General features: G+C 35.8%; 1 protein-coding gene across 7 annotated transcripts in view; it reads left to right on the forward strand.

Moving 5' to 3' along the window:
• The window catches only part of LOC110838519 (uncharacterized), a 581,802-nt gene extending 568,995 nt beyond the window's left edge, over positions 1-12,807 (forward strand). For all 7 annotated transcript variants that reach the window (XM_087348332.1, XM_087348331.1, XM_087348333.1 and 4 more), the window contains one exon: positions 4,365-12,807. In XM_087348332.1, the coding sequence (XP_087204458.1) occupies positions 4,365-4,447 (83 nt within the window). In that variant the 3' untranslated portion in view covers positions 4,448-12,807. The remainder of the gene's footprint in view (positions 1-4,364) is intronic.
• Positions 12,808-18,336: the final 5,529 nt, after the last annotated feature.

Here is an 18,336-nt window from a genome sequence, read left to right on the forward strand (position 1 = left end):
TCCATTTCACATTGGCATGTATTATAAAAGAACTTATATCACTTGATTTGTGGCTGGCATTAACGTGAGATCAACATTAAAGTAGTCAAAAGTATTTTTTTTGTATCATATCTGTCTTTGAAACTATAAACTTCATTGCCGCTTCTGTTAAAGACAATAGTGTTCGCACAGAAATTAGCCACTTGAATAATACCAAATTTAATATTTTCCCACACAGATCACGTTAACGGCAACGTGTCTTGCGTAATTTGTGTTCGTTTCTCTGCCAGAAAACGAATAATCCTAATTCGCCTTTGTCTTCTCTCCAGAGATACAGAATCAGGAATTGGAGTAGGTATATACTCCGAAACGTTTGGTGCAGTATACTTAATCTGGGCTTATATAATTATCTAATACTATGAGACGTTTCAGTGGTTTTCCTCAGTATCTCCAGGCGAATATTAGTATAGTTGACACAATATTAACTCTGTGGTTGTAAGAGTTTTATCAGATGAGTCAAAATCAGTGGCACGGCCTGCGCTCAGGTGATCATATCGCCAGCTCAAAAGGTAAAGGAGGATGATGCTCTGTGTTTGTAAACTTCTTTCCAAAGACTCAGGAACTCCGTTACGTTTTCTTGGTTCTCCTGAGTACAATCTGTGAGAGTCCTCTCAGGGGAAACATCTCAGCGGACTTTTGTACATCTTCATCTTATGTGAGTCACCACAGAACTTAATACTAAAGAGGACGTGGGGTGGAGTTCGACGTTTCGGAGCCAGTTTGTAAACATTGCGCGCTTTATCTTATTATCGACACTCGGGGAAACAATGAAATGCATACAGAATTTTGATTGTAAGGCTTCAGAGGAATAGACCACTTGAAATAAAAAATTTAAAATCAGTCGTACAGAAATTGAATTTGAAGTGTGGATTGAACTGACTAAGCTGTATGCTTATTGAAAGTTTCACTGTATCCGAAATTAACTATCGTGTATTATAAAAGCATGAAACGTCTTGGCCGTTTAATATAGTCAATTTTTTTTAGCAAAAGACTGTATCATAGAATAATCACTTTAAATATTTTAAAAAAAATTCTTATTCATAGAATTATTACAAGTATGAAGACAGTGTCTCGAGTCATATTGTACAGAATATTAAATTGTTGAAATTAAACCAATATTACCCATAGCTGAAGATTTTTGTACACGCCTGCTGATTTGGTTGAATCAGCTGAAAAATTATGTAAATATTAATTTTACAATTTCTTACATAAATTACATATATTTAAGAACTATAAATTAAGAATCATGTATGGAGAAGCCAGCTAAAATGAAAATCGAATTACAAATGTATGGCTGTTAGAGAGGAAGGACTGATAATTATCTTTCATATGGTATAGAAGGTTGTAACCGGGGCATTTAAATACAAATGTGAAAAGTCCGCTAGAATTACCGTGTAAAACAGAGTTTTGTAACCTTAGGGTCATCGACGTCACCCTGTTGGTAATACATGTCACGGTCAGTTTAGATGTAATATCGTTAAATCTATATAATGAAATCTGAAGGGACCTGGGAATTCTCAGTCCTTTTATGAACTCAGAAGTTTCTTCCGATCATGAAACCTTATAGCAAAGGTTCATTTCCGTCCAACCATTCCGTTTCAGAGCAGGTGACACTTATCATGAAAAGTTCTTAAATATAATCTGAGATATAAATGGAAGTTATGTAACTCTGATATCTAAGAATATTACGCCCCTGAAGAGGTCGATTTTGAAAGACATTAAATCCTGTAGGTGAAGATTTCTGTCTTCTGGGTTGTTGCGCCGTGTAGTCTGGTCGATGTTTACCAACGTTTCAGAGGTCATGCTCCCTCCGTCATCAGGGCGATATTTGTTTATCTCAATTATTGCCAACATTCAAAAGAAATACTCCCTTGACGAAAATAACATAAGATTGTAGAAATATTTATGATATCTAACCTTTCGAAATATATACCGAATTAACATAAATTAAGAAAGAATAATTAGATATAGACTAAATGTAGTCCTTTTTTTACTTTCGGATTTTAATAATAGATAGAATAATTATAATAATAAGTAAAATAAATAGAATCATTATTCATTAAAACGTTATCACCACATAAAATTTTATAATCTCGCAGTTCGTAACGACACGGAGATAATTTTCTTCTTGTCTCATACCCGCCTTATTTACAGGAAATTCAACAGGTGTCTGATGAAGGTAAATGTGAGGTAATCTGCATGAATATTTCCTGAGAACGGTAAACATTCTTAAAAGTGACCACAAATACAAGCACAAACAAATTACGCACGTCCCCATGTTTACGTTGTAATACGCCGTGGCTGTTACTTCTGGTGAAAATCGGACCAGCAGGAATTCTACATAACATGGAACCTGCTCCATCTTATCGCTTCCATATCAGTCATTTTAACATTTTATTTTAAATATAAAACGGCCATTTCAACTGTTTTCCTACGCGAAATAAATTGTAATATCTTGCTTGGAAAAAGAACATAAATTACAGGATTTTTCCCAGATTTCAAGAAAAATTTTGGTCCTAAAAGTATGAATTAGATGGGCGATGTGTAGTATTACGTATCTAGGAACGTAGTCTTTTATAGAAGCCACTGAAGTTTTTCACAATATTGAAATCTGTGTTACCATTATGGATTTTTCGTGTTTCTGCGTTGTGGGAATCAAGGCGTAAAGACACAATATTGATAGGAAATCGTTCGGAAAACTACCACATGGAAGATGGATGAGGATATCGGATGCGATATTGGGATTGACCGTGGATGAACGAATTGTGAGAATTGAGGGTGTCCAGTGGCCCAAATTTTGCAATGTCATTGCCGAGATTTGACTTTCTTTTATTATATTCCTGTTGTTACTGAGCTTTATACTTGTTCATGTTTTGAATCATGTATTTTCAATTCCGTTCTCGAAATCTGCTTATATTTTTCCGAGCGTATTTAGTCGGGAGATAAAGCAACATGTCTTCTGCGCGAAAACACTAGGACTGTAGGGACATAATTTCTAATATTCTTCAGGTCAGTAAGAAATGTGACTTAAAAGCACTTAAACGATGGACATATTCGAAAAGAAACATTAACGTACAAACACTTTGCGCTACGAACATCAGACAACTATAAAATTCATTCAATTTTTGTATTTACTGAAGTGATCATGTGGTCCATGAAACCACCAATTTCGACTGTTATTTGCAAATTATGTGTTCCCGAAACAGTGTTATTGAAATTGAATAACGAATATTTTTAATGGCTGTATTCGTTAATTTAACAGTTCGTTAAATTTTGCTGGGAACGAAGCCCGATTTGTTGACTCATTACAACGAATGATTGATGTTATTTTGGGATTGAATTATTGTTGAGCCAACGAATATGGCGTGTATTCAAATTTGGTTTGAAATCATATAGGCAGCATGTCTAAAATGTAAATCAAAATTGGATTTTATATTGCAATTGCCAAATATAAATGAAAGTTTTTTTGATTTGGGTTAAACGTGAACCAATGGCAAAACTGTGTGTTTAACACACACACAAAAAAAGAAAATTGGATTTATAATTGTGAAAATGTAAATGTCTTTTTATGACTTAACAACAGTGGATCATGTACACAGATTATATGGTAGGTAGACCTCCCCCTCTGGTCATGTATGTGGTGTTTAAAAATTATTTAATGTTTATTTTAACTTGGATTAAGTGAACAGACTACTCAGAATACATATGCATACAGGTTAATGATTTAATGACACTGGCAATAAATCAGATCCACTGATAATGAACAAAGAATGGAAAATTGTGTGGAAAGAATAGGTGGAGCCTGGCATATCCTCGGAGGTTTTGAGGAAAACCACGAAAATCTCAGTTACTGTAGCCGGTTAAGTGGGAGAGTCTTGAACCCGAGCCTACAGAATACGCAGAAGGAATTTTAACCACTCGAGTGCGACATTCGGTATGTGAAGATGTTATTAAAATGAATCTTAAACAATGTGAGAGGGCGTGGTGTGGTTCAAAATGGATGCAATTAGCGACATCTGGTAAATGCGGTAGTAAACTTCGAATTACAGAACTCTCTTGACCGTCAAAGCTAATATCGATTTGTGAATAAGATCTTTTCTCCATTTGGTGATTACATAGTCAATACATAGCTGCATGAAGAGAAGGGTAGAACCAGCTTCCGAAACGTCGTATATATTAAATATACCTCAGACAGTATAAAATGTGGAAAGCCAGAAAGTCACAAATGAAGGTGTTATTTGAAGAGCTTGTATTGGGGAGCATTCCGCGGTCCGCATGTTTGTTGTTTGTCATTGCAGTAATACTGTGTTTCTGCTCTTGTGCAGTGAAAGGGTCCTCCAGCCAGTGCAGTGCCTCTGTCGTCATGGTTGCGGTCATGACGTCACTCCTTCTCTCGACTGTCACGTGACTTGGTCATCATCTGTAATCTGTTAACTACCACAACGTAACGAGTTTGATTCACATCAGATTTCTGGGACACAGAAATTGACTTTATCCCGTTCTAAGTGCTGAAGAGTTTCCTAAATACTGAAGAATACGTAATCAGCAGTCCTGAAAGGGTGTCGATTATCACAGAAATCTATAGTAAAGTTTAAATCGAGTGGAAGGGGTTTCTCTTTCTCAGTTAGATCTCATGTGATATTTAGTATGGATGATTTGCCACTGTAACTGATACAGATTTTCATACAATAAAGATCAGCTGTCAAGAATATCAACTGAAGATAAGACACTGTGGGTGGACGCTGTGGAAAATGTGGCGAGTCATTGTCAAATTTAAATCCTGTATCAGGCCAAGTTCGTTCTGTTCCCTTTTATACTCGACAAATTATCTCGGGAATTGACAGGCATCAGCTTAATTTTTAAAGCCCTTAAATCGTATTTTATTTGAATTTATCGTCATAACTTTATGTGCTGTAATATTTCAGGAAACACGTACTCTGCCGAAAACAGGAAGTACTAAAATCATTTTCGACGCTTAAGGAAAGTAGTCGTAATATGTGGCAACATAGGTCAGAATAAAACATATAATCGGAAATCATGAAGGGAAGAAGCCACTTGTGGCTTCTTTGTATTTGTAGCATGTTAATATTAAAGGTTATCTTATAAATAATTTTTTGTGACGTATGGACTGAATTTGTTTGACATTCGGGTTTAATGAAAGGTTGAGAATTTGTTGACTGAGATACTGTCACCTTATCGAAAAGGGATCTATTGTGTAATCAATTCAATATTTTTACCTTGGTGTAGACTATATATATATATATATATATATATATATATATATATATATATATATATAAGGATGAGGCTAGCTCATCCAAGTGACCCAGCAGATAGGCTTTCTGCCCTCTTCTCCCTTTCTTACCTGAAGAAGGAAGCCTAATATAGCTTCCGAAACGTTCTAATTTTATTAATTTATCATTCGGAAGATCGTAAATTTCAGAAGAACAATCTTACATACTCCAACAAATTGTCTTCAGGATCCATTACACTTGGACAATTTAATTCAGGGCTGAGAAGATTCCGTGTTTAAAATATTGTTTTACAGAATCTTACAGTTTAATCCAGATCGGGCCGTTTGCTAAATTTGAAACTCATTTGTCTTCATATTTGTGACTAGTAAACAAATATGTTATGCCATATCAAATGAATCCGGCTGTAAGGTTACGCGGATCCTAATCTGGGTGTTAGTATCATGAAGCTGTAGGAAATCACTGCTGCCTTAGTCTTCAAGGTAACCCTTGTTACTTGTTCAAAGGTTGGTGGTAAAAGTTACTGATTTTTTATTCATGATACCATTAAAAATCTAGACAATGATCAGTTCAAGATTGAGAGCTAGAAAATGTTATATTTCTGACATTATTACATGTACGTGTCTAAAGTACTTCGTGAAACTAATTGGAAATCTGAATGTTAGTGAGCGATATAATAGTTTAATCAAAGGAGTTTGGGCATGAGTTTTAGAAAAAAAAAGAACATAGAAATGATATCGCGTGCAGTGGACAGCTGAAGGAACATTTTACCACAGCTCAGTGAGTGTGAATGTTCAGAACTTATGGATCGTCTCTGTCCGTGATGAAATTCTGTTTCTATTATATTCTAATCCAGGGAGGTAACATCGTATATTCTCAAACCAGAACAAAACGATTTAGCAGCGAAATGATGAGCAACGTTACAGAATTTGAATTGTTCCTTGTAAGGCGATATGAATAATACTGACGCATGTAGCAGTCGGGATGTCAGTTTTCTGTACACAAAAGACGGTTGTGTTTTCAAGCTCATCAACAGAATGAGTTTTGCTGTCTTTAAAACGTTCAGTAGGCTGAAATTAGCTCTACTTTGTAAACATGGGAGACGAAATATTTTCGCCGTACTGAATGAACAGAATTAAATCGGGGCGATTAAGTGTTTTCCCATTTTCGGTGTATGATCCACATACTTATTAATTAATAGGAATATTTTCGGAAATACAATTTACTTAAGTGGAACGGAATTATTGTCAGATGAATGTTCGTGTTAAATTACAAGGATTTCGACATATTTCTTGTTTAGCTGTCGTTGAAAGAATATACTTTACACTTGTGATAAGCCACTGAAACTTTAAAAGTCTGCACGTTTGATCAAAGCACTTTTTATGAAACGTAAAGCTGTCACAGCTTAGAAACTGTGGATTGTGGCCTCCTGGAATTTGAATCCACCATAAGAATACTCGGTGTTATAAAGGATAAGACCATCATCCACAATCCTATCTTTTCACGGTACACATTTATTTATTTCTCCGATTTTACTCTTCGTAACTTTGTAAAATATAATCTCTTCATGGACAGTTTTACAGCCCATAGCAAAACTTTAAACTTGGAGGAACATGTCTTTTCTGTCAAGGTTGTATCCTTTCGACTTTATCCCCTGCTCATTCCTGTATGCACCCCGCCTTTCTCCAACCCTCCTTCCCCAAACTGCCTTGTTTTCTCTTTGTCTGGACTGGGTAAAACATTTGACTATAAGACAAGAATTTTTAATCCCGAAGTTGATGCATCTATACGAAAAAATACAAAAAATCCAGGGAAATTATAAAAAAGGTAAATAGTTTTATTCTTTGTAATCGGATGAGGCCGGAAGGTTAATCAGTGACATTTCTGATGATATATTTAAAGAAAAGTCTGAGATACAACATTGTATTGCAACCACATTTTTTTTTAATCAACATGAGACATGAAGATATCCGTCTTCTGGGTTATTGCGCTGTGTAGTCTGGTCGATGTTAACCAACGTTTCAGAGGTCATACTGTCTCCATCATCAGGGCGATCGCCCTGATGACGGAGGCAGTATGACCTCTGAAACGTTGGTTAACATCGACCAGACTACACAGCGCAATAACCCAGAAGACGGATATCTTCATACTCACCGCTGTGAGAACCTCAAGTCTTACAACATGAGACATGTCTGTTGAAACTTTATGTAAAGAGAAAAGTTTCTTTTCTCGTTTTATTTCTGTATGCATATTCAAAGACGGTAATATTTCTTTATTTTCTACGGCCATAGCAACTGAGCAGCGATATAAAAGGGAACAGAAAGATGTCTCGCCCGTAATTTAGTGGAGACGCTCAACAAGTAAGTTGGGAGAAATGTACCTAAATCCCAATTCTGCACGCCGCGTCCCATCTGTTGGGTGTGAACCAAACTCGCCTGCAGTGTTAATTTGCAGGGTAATCAATCACTGAGGACACGACCGTCTAATGGCGGAGGATTCTTGTACTTTATTATGGTGCTGTGGCTCCAAAGCAGAGGAAATGGAATGTTTTTGCGACCAGATGCTGAAAACTTAGAGTGAAGTGAACGTTAACGGAAGTGTGATAATTGTCTGTGACCCCCCTATCCACCACACACGAATCCCTGAACACGTAATCCCCAGATGCATGTGTAATGTCTTGTTATCTTCATTAATAAAACTGGTAACATGCATTTCTGTTGTAGCCTTGTTGGTAGAACTCTGAATTATTGTGTTTCAGCAGAAGGAGCGAAGTCAGGCTTATTATATTTCGTGGTTTAATTAAAAATGTGTGAAATCATCCCAATCTTTGTAATATATTACACGAGGAGACTTGTCTATTTCATAGTTATGGTTTGGTAAAAAAAACTTTGACTGAAAACGTAAACAAATTGAGCAGAACTATAAATTCGCTGCTTTATTTGAAACCAAAATTTAAGACAAGCAAGTGACGTCACATCTAGAGAAATACAAATCCTTAACAATATAACAGAAGTATTTTGGATTTTCGGTAACCGAAAACAGAATATTCGTATTATCGATGATGTTAACAAAATAATCAGGGTGCAGTATATATATATATATATATATATATATATATATATATATATATAATTTTGTTTTAATTGGAAATGGGCAATTCAGTCCATACAAACTGTAAAACGAGTAGTCAATTATTCTTAATATCCGGTTTTAGTTAGTGTAATATATAAATGCTTTTAATGCAAAGAAATCACAGTTAAGTGTTTCTTTAGCAAAAGACTATCAATCCGAAATAACAAATGAGACATTTCTACTAAATAACTTATTTTTTAACTTTTCAATGCAGTTATTCATAGTCAAAATTTTAAATGGAATTTCGATGGAATTTTGTTACAGGATAATCGTTTTCGAGTTCTATAAAGTTCTAATTCTGTTAAACGTAATGGAAATGAGATCTGTATCCTCAGAAAATGGATATCTACAGCTACAGTTTAAAGTTTGAGGTTTCAAAGGCGGCGCGAATTACATTTGTGTTCTGTGTTACGTCGCCTTTAAATCTCTGTGGTGACAAGCAACATTTCTGAGCGACATGCAGGTAGAAGTTCTCTGATGATGGAGACTGTATGTTCCTCTGAAACGTTGATAATAACCTGTAAGACTAAACGGCGTCATAATCTAGAAGACCACGACGCCTTTTCAGTAGCTCGGATTATGTAGCGTCGAATGAATATGAATTGGAAGGATGTGAAAAGAATCGACCGTGGCCTAATTTAAGGCACTATCCTGGCATTTGCCCGAGGAACTCAGAGATATCTCAGTAAGGATAGCCGGTCTCCGGGCCTTCCCGAAGCAGGAGGACTAACAATTCGACCATGACGTTCGGTGATCCACAATAAAGTTATTGTTATAACCTTCTTCAGGACGTATAAAGTTCTCACGGTTAGAGGAAGTGTTTTTACTGTGTAATCACACGGATATGCCTGTGTTTACGAGACCGACGTAAAGAAACTTATTGCTTGTGTAGATTTTTGTTCCTGAAGAGAGAGAAAGCTTGTGTGTACTAAAATAATGTTTTTTATTTTTATTAGTACATTTTAAATACGCCGAAATAAGAGTACAAACTCTGATATCGTGAATTTTGAACACCTGTGTCCCAGATAATTGTTAACCGCTTCAATCTTTGCTTCTTAATAATTATCTACTTCTATTCTCATACTGTTGTCCAGTACAGGAATTAGTTGTATTTGGATATTAAAAAAGTAACGAAAAATGTTTGAAAGAAAAATATAAATTTCCTAATTCACACATTTCAGACCTAAATAAATTATGCATTAGTTACTTATTTTATTCCATTAACTCTTTCGCTGTTCGGTTTCAATGGACTGTAAACTTTGAAAGAACGAATGTAATTAAATTAATACAATTTTAGCCATTATTATGTTGGGCAGCTTTTATGGATGTTTGATGATTGTCGTTAAAATAACATTTTTTATTATGTTAATGGTTTACATGACAGTGAAATTGTTTAATGTGGTCTTGGTTCGTGGCACCGTGTAGTCTTTAATGTCGGAGCAAACGCTTCGAGATGACCTCATCATCTCCCAACTTCAGTTCATATAATAATATTTATATATTTTCTTATTTTGATTTTACCTTATATTTGTCGAAGGTTTGGAGACGATCTCGGCACACACGTATGCCAAAATTCACATACAAAATCCAATTACACGCATACTAATATACACGTAAAAAGAGTGTTTTATAAACCTACATGCACCCACACACAAGTATATTCTTTCAAATAACATTCTTACATGTACCTTAACACATATTTACACACTTACGTTCGTACATGAACACATACACACAGTAATGTTTTTAAATCTCTTAGTATCACCTCGCTGTTTCAAAGGGTATTTAGGAAATACCTAGTACCTGGAAATATTCCTCTGTGAATACTTTGTAATACTCACGGAAGACCAAATCGTGATCGAGGTCACATCCAGGTGCCATATAAATTAATAATGGCCCTCTAAAATAACAATAATGTTTCTATATTTCAAAATTGATACTGAATATTGCAACCAAATAAAATACTGTTCTAAGCATTTAATGGACAATTTTAATGTGGCAATGAAATGTTTGTTTTAAACACGGAAGTTATGCAGTACATAGCAGCGAAAGAGTTGATAGATTTTTCTGAATAATTCAATATCAATTTCCGAGTTCTGGCAATTTGTATGTGGTTAGATATCGAGGAAAATTATTTTTCATTAAGCTATAACATTTTCTAAAGAAATGTATGTGCTCTGTGTACACCGTAATCATGTGCCATTTCTTGTTTTCGTACATAAATTTGGATTTGTTCTTTCTTTGTATTTCGTCCCTGGGATTGTTATTTAATGATTGTGGCGTCTTATATTTTAAGGAATTTTCAAAAGTAAATAAAAATACAATTTGATTCAGTGTTAAGATATAAAAGAAAACTTGAATCGTGTTATTTCCCCAAATAGACTGAATTACCCGCATTTATAAGGTCTGACAACCTGTGATTAATGAATAGTATTAAGATAACTCTTCAATTTATGTAATGTATAATTTGAAATTGACTTAGCTACTCAGTGCCTCTTTTAACAATATTCAAACTAACGCATTATTTTTTTCAGAGTTGTTTGCTTAAGATATATTATTTGTCATGTTCGGTGTGATAACTCTCTTCGTGTCTAATTTTGAAGTGAACGTGAACGATACTGCCCTCATCTATGTTGAGGATGAGTGTCGAGTGCGTAGAGCTCAAATGAAACGTGTAGCAAAACTGAATAGGAACAATCCTGAATTGAACAGACAGTGTGAAATTTCAGAAACATACTTAGCTACAGCAAACATAATTGTTTAAAGTGTAAATTGTACAGAATCGACATTGGTACAGTGGTACAAATGTAAATAAGTATTTGAAGTTTAATATCAAGGCCTCATATTACAAGAGTAAAAACGACTGAATTTGTGGGGGAAAAGTTGTCTGTTAACGCTGTTTTGGTGTTACGTGATAGTTAAATTCTATTTTAGGTTTTTCTTTAAAGTTTATATTTATAAGTACTTAATATCTGTGCATTATTGGGGAATTATTGACATCGTGTGGGGGCAATATTCGCGTGTTTTTGTAAATGTTAGGTGATATATAGATGATGTTCTTTTCAACTGCAGGACTTTGAATAATACCTAGTTATTGGTACAGAGAGCTACATTATAAGAAACACTATACGTACATAATATCAGGTCGATATACGCGAAGAATTATTTTTGGAGCGCTCAGGTTTGCAAGGCGGGAAGTATGAAGATGACTATCATCTGGGCTGTTGCGCGGTGCAGCAACCCAGGACACAGAAATAGAAATTTTTTAAAATTAAATTTATAATTAGGCCTATAATGCCATTCAAACATAACACGAAGATAATATAAATAGTGGTTTTCCTATGTTTTATTCTGTACAAAAACTACCTGTTCTGGACATTTATTAGGTAGGTTATTCGACGTCAATTATATGGCACTTTTATGGTCTTACAACTAAATTATATAATTTTTATATTTCGTGCATAATAATTTACATTTCAGAGCGCATGAATTTGTATTGTGTGTTATTGCAAACACACTGTTATGATAAATATAACATCGAAAAGGACCAACGATAATATTTTGTGTTACAGATATAATTCTTTGAAAATTCTTCGGAAGTTACGTTGGTTATACGTAAGCATTTGTACGTTAACAAGGGGACAGAGAAAGCTACTACTTATTTCTTGCTAAATAGCGTGGAAATGTTATATTCAGTTTTTCTCACTTTAATTCATAAAGTTATTTGTAATTTCTTTAAATGTCTGAAATATTGTTCCTGAAGCAAACAGTTTCAGTTTTAACAAATAATGTCGGTTGTGATGTTATTTGCATCAAATATTTATCCATAGTCTCTTGACAGCGCGGTAAACTTTTAACGCAGTTTTCAACCATTAGAAGCCTATTTTATACTGGTTTCAACAAACAGACACAGAAGTACGTGACATTAATAAAAATGTGTCAACATTTCTAGTGTTTTAAAAGGTTCTATTTACAAACTTGTTTGATATAGAGACTAACAGATTTAAGGAATTATGTTCTAATTAAGTTTAAAGTAATTATTTTCTGGGGATAAATAAATGATTCGCATAATTGTATACAGGTATTTGTGGGGTAAGGAGTTACTCTAAATAAATATTGTTGTAAGTTTTCGAATTAAAACCACAGGCAAATATGTACCAAGAATGTAAATAATAAACTATGTGAGCTTTAGGAACTGCTTATCAATGAAAGAGGCATATTTTCATTATAAATAATAATAACGATATTGATATTACATTAATATTTCTTGAAGGAAATGTTAATATTATGTATGATATAGCCCACTCTTTAATTTCTGTCTTCTTATTTTTGTCGATGATGTATCAGTTACATTGGTCACAATTAAAGTAGTTATTTCGCATAATATTGTGTGTTATTTCTTAAAATATTATTCATGTTTTTATGTTATTTTATTATGCACAGTTATTGTCATCACACAGTAAATTTGCAAAATCTGCGACGAAGTGTTGTGTTAGAGGTGAAGGCCCAAAGTGCTGAATCATGCTGGCTGTTTCGGCCTGCAGGGACTGAGACCCTTATGCACTGTTACATGCATGTTGATTAGCACGGATGAATTAAAGTACTCGGAGGCGAAACTGCCCATTTCCACTTTACCAAACATGTGTCCAACGCCGCAGGTTCAGTCCACAGATCAGGAGAAAATCCCTGCTAGGAATTCGACATACGCGCATGCGCAAGATTTTGCGGCGAGTGACGACCCATCCTAAAAGCATTCGTTCCACAACCACTGAACGAACAACAGACGACAGGCTTTCATGTGTTCTAATGGGTACAGCTTTAAGATTACCTCACAGCGGCACAGCGATTTAATCTAGAATATTATCGCAACACCCACAGAACACATTAGAGTTGGACTCACTACACGCTACTCTTAACTGCTTGATGTTTTCAGTCTGTGTAGTAGCGTAAAACTCTGACGTATCACATTTCCCACCAATAGCAGCCCTCTAGTCCACCAGGCAGTAAACATTCCCCCCGCACCGCACCAGAAACGACTTCCCCAATCAGGGCTTTTCTCGTGGTCGGTGGACAGTACTCACCCTGACCTGATCGGCGCGAAGCTGAGGTTTAACCGACTGGCGAAAGGATACATTTGACATGCAGTGTTCTATTTTCCAACTAGTAATTATAGAAAAATGCGAGCTGGGGTAGCTTAATAAAATTACTGGTTGTGTGTTCGACGTATGGAGTTTGATAACGGGTAGAACATCTACCATAGCCGCAACGTTGAGACCGGGCGAAGGAAGGGTTAACTTCTAGCCATGTGTCCAGTGGGAACTGTGGTCTCTCTCCGCGCAATGACGTGTCGGAGTGACAACTAATCACTCATGTTTATCCACTACCGACGTTCAAAATGCATGAAGCCTTACATCCATTCCCATAGACGCCTTTGGCCATGGTAGCATAAATATAAAATATGTTTAAAATCACGGTGGTCCTAACATAAGGTTAACTTTCCCTTGTGTTCAACTAAGGATTATCCCATGCAAATACATGGAATAACTGAGCTACACGCATTCTCAAACTTCGCACTAATTAGACGTGAGGGGTTTGTTTTTGTAGTGACTTAATTCATCGATACTTTCATGAACTAGGGTCTTTATTATTTGGTGTTAACCACTATGGCGACTGAGGTTCCAAGATATTCAACAACGGTTAATCAACTGACTAAATAGTGCATGTGAAGTGATGGTATGTATCAGGCTTGTCAATACCGACTGAGGGCCGCTTAAAAGACAAATGAATGTTCCAGGGGCTGTCATATGGGTAAGAAAATTCTTAATCATCTCTGCTATTAATTCTAGAAACAAAGTTGAAGTATGTTTTCTATCTAATATGTTCCTAAAGCCAAAAATATGAATTCATTGAAAAGTATTTCCACTCTATTTAATTGAAACATAAGACTAAAACCCCTATTAAAATACGAATATTTTGGACCCTTCATCATGAAAAATTTGTGAACTGAGTCGGGTGAAGAATTTGATATGCCTGGTGCTCGGGAACAGGGAGACAGCGAGTCACATCATCACTGGAATCCAGTTAGATGAATACTGGTAAGGGAAATTTTACATTATGTTACAGGCATGCACTCTACACGATCATAAGGTGTAAATGTAAATTTTATTTAATGTAATTTATACAAATTGCGAATTAAGTTACTTTTAATTTAAGAAGGGCTCATGCAGAATAGTTATGAGCCGGGATAGCTCAGTCAGTATAGTGACTAGCTACGGGCTGGACGACCGGGGTTCGATCCCCGACGGGGGCAGAGGATTTTTCCTCTAGCTTCTGCGTCCAGACCGGCTCTGGGGCCCACCCAGCCTCCTCTACAATGGGTACCGGGGTCCTTTCCCGGGGGTAAAGCCGGCCGGGGCGTGATGCTGACCACTCACCCCCATCTAGTGCCGAGGTCAAGGAAGAGAGGAGCTATACCTCCACTTACCCCAAACGCCTACATGGCGTAAAGTGGGATAAACTTTACTTTACTTCATGCAGAATAGTTAAAATTTTGCTCACAAATTTTTAACTTAATTATCCCGACAACGACTGATTATAATTCTAAGAAACTTTCTTCCCACAGTGTAGTGCTCATGTAATTTATTTATCATTTGTTGTTGTTTGAATTTAGACATCAAAAAATGGCGATGTACGGTACCGAGTAGCGGATACGCGTCATCGAATTTTATGTTCTATCATCTGAAAGCCGATGAAAGTTCGGGAAAGATTTCCATGTAAAATTTAGCTTCTAAGTTGGACAGCACAGGTACACACTTTCAAACCTTGGCGAGAAATTTCGCAGGACAAGATCGAAGTTGCGGTGTCAAAGTTTGCGACGAGATTGCGAAAGATTTTCAAAGTTGCTGGCAAAAACATTGAATGCATGAGATTCTGATTTTAACGGTACCTGAATGCATCATCTTTGAGATGAAATAAAGAATTAAATTTGACATCTACAATTTGGATCATGTTTGAAAAATTGGTCCGGGGGGGAATATTTGGAATTAACATTTTCGAAATAACAGGAGGCTGGAGACAATTTCATTATGAGGAACTTATCGATTTTTACTTTTTATGAATTATTAATGGAGAGAGACGACATTGATGTCGAATCCTTTAGATAAGAGACCAGTTGGGATTCCGATGTGAACAATAACGACTAGAAAGTGACGTGTTTACTGCGTTCATCTGAGACAGAGCAGGGACATTGTAACAGGTTCTTGCAAACACGGGAACGGGTTTAGTTTATAAACTTCTCATTTATTACTACGTTATATGAAGATAATTATAATCATTCTTGACTCTCATTAGGCTAATTATCACTGAACAACAGACAGAGATCAAAATACAATCGTTTATTGCTACGTATACAACTTGGATCTGTAATTATTATTAAACTACTCACGAATTATTTCACTTAGATTCATTGATCCTTATGGTGTGGATGTGTTTGGTGTCTGGTCGCTCCCATAACCACCCGCAGTTAAATGTCTGTCTGTGGTTCTTTAACTGGATAAATTTGTGATCCTATTTAAATAAAATTAAAGGGGAAGGATGTTTGGAAACCAGTATGAGAACTAATCGATTACAATCTTGCAACAGGAATAGCTATTCAATCAATTTACGATTATGATTGCTGGTTTATGATTGCCTGAGGAGTATTACTAAAGCTTTTCTATCAGAATCATAAGTTTTAAATAACAAAGTCCGTAATTACACTCTGATATGCCCGTTTTAATCCAGTTTAAAACCCATACTCTATTTCCGTAATATCTGTTTTAAAATTATTGTCAAGTGACATCTCTTCCAAAAGCTTTGCATTTCAGAGTTCTGCAAATTTTATATTTGTTTTTGATAATTTTATAAGACTTTTCTCACCTGTTTGTGTTCTTCGTGCATAATAAGACAAAATATTGAAGATGACTGTCTTCTGGGTTGCTACGCCGTGTAGTTTGGTAGAAGTTTACCGACGTATCAGATGTCCTTGCGATAATACCGATCACAGCAAGGACCTCCGAAACGTTGGTAAGTTTTTACCAGACTGCACGTCGCAACAACCCAGAAGACAGCCATCTTCAAACTCACCGCCGTGAAAACCTGAAATCCTACAAGAAACCACAATATCGTTCCATGCAAACCAGCAGTCAGATGTAATTAAATTTATTGGTTCATAACCTAATTTCGAACATTAATTCTGTTTGAAAGATAAAGTAATTTTGTCCATATTTATATGAATAATAACATATATTAGCCCACATATTTACACTAATTTCATTATGGGCCATATTGCGTGTTAAGCTACTTAAATTATTCAGTAATACCAAAATCATTATATTTTATTTATATTATGCAAAATGTGTATAAAATAAACATGTTACATGTGTGTCCGTGGATACACATGTATATCGTCCAGACAAATAAATTAATTATATTTAATGTTTGTGTTGGTGGTCTACACTGAACGTTCTGGACCGAGTTTAATTTTGATAATTAACAGTCTCCAGTATAACCACTACATTACATGAACCTCAAATAAAATTTCGCAGTTTACATTCATTAAAATGGCTCTCATACAATGAATCTGTACATAAAATGAAAGAGAATTGCAAAAATGTAGAAATGAATGCAGAGTGCTCTGTTACTATGCAGTCAAGACTAGTGGACAGTGTTGGAAATAACATATTTCGTGTGCAATCAATGAGACCATAGTGGACGATGAATGTGGTTGATCAGATTTTTTCCGTTCGACAATTTTAATGGGGCAGTTCACAAAGTATTTGTGGACTTTAAGAAGACATGTGACTCAGTTAGAAGACGTACTCCATGGTATTTTGAATGCATTTGGAATACCAAAGAAACTTGTTAGGTTAAATAACATGTGCATGGATGGGATATCTACTAGAGTTCGTATAGGTAACCTTCTGGCAGAGTGCACATTGGGTTAAAACAGAGGGATGCTTTGTCTCCAATAAGTTTTAATTTTGCTCTAGAACATGTCATCTTGTAGGTCGGACGGAGTCAGGAAGGGCTCGAATTGAATGTTCTGAACCAGGTTGATGACGTCAATCTGCTGTGGTATGGGCTAGGTATCGTAACCAAGAATGCAGAAACTCTCCTGCAGGCTAGAAAGGAAAAAGACTTAGAATTGAATGTAAGCAAAACTGAATACATTCAACATCAGCAACAACGGCAGAACATAATTACTCTCGTCATTAACACATCGTTTGAAAATGTTTCAAAATTTAAGTATCTGCGAACAACAAAAACACATACAAATGAGGTCAATGATGAAATTAAGAGTAGAATACTCTCGGGAAACGCTTTTATTAATTCAATTCTGAAACTCTTATCATCTCTTTTACTATCCAATACAGTGAAGATGATGAAGAAGGAACTAGTGAAGTGTTACGCATGGAGTGTCGCGCTGTATGGAGCAGAGACTTGGACACTCAGGAAGAAGGAACAGAAATACCTGGAGAGTTTTGAAATGTGGTGTTGGAGAAGAATAGAGAAGATCAGGTGGACGGATCGAGTGACCAACGAAGAAGTATTGAGGAGAATCAACGAGCAAAGAAGCATTCTGCAGGCGATTACACGAAGGAAAGCTAACTGGCTGGGACATATTATGAGAAGGAATGGGTTACTGAGTGATATCATCGAAGGCCAGGTTGAAGGAAAGCGAGGACTGGGAAGAAGATTGATACAGCTAACCGACGACCTTAAACAAGGAAAGAAGATGACGTTCCAGGAATTAAAGCGAGAAGCCGAGAATAGGGACAACTGGAGAGCTCTTTTTGGGCAGAGCAATGGACCTGTCGTAAGACAGAAGACTTAATAATAAACAGTGAAGATCAGGATATATAAAAAAATAACT

This window comes from Zootermopsis nevadensis, unplaced genomic scaffold, assembly GCF_977971745.1.
Source record: "Zootermopsis nevadensis isolate Lab colony 2312 unplaced genomic scaffold, Znev_1.0 Znev_ptg000013l, whole genome shotgun sequence".
Lineage (NCBI taxonomy): Eukaryota > Metazoa > Arthropoda > Insecta > Blattodea > Termopsidae > Zootermopsis > Zootermopsis nevadensis.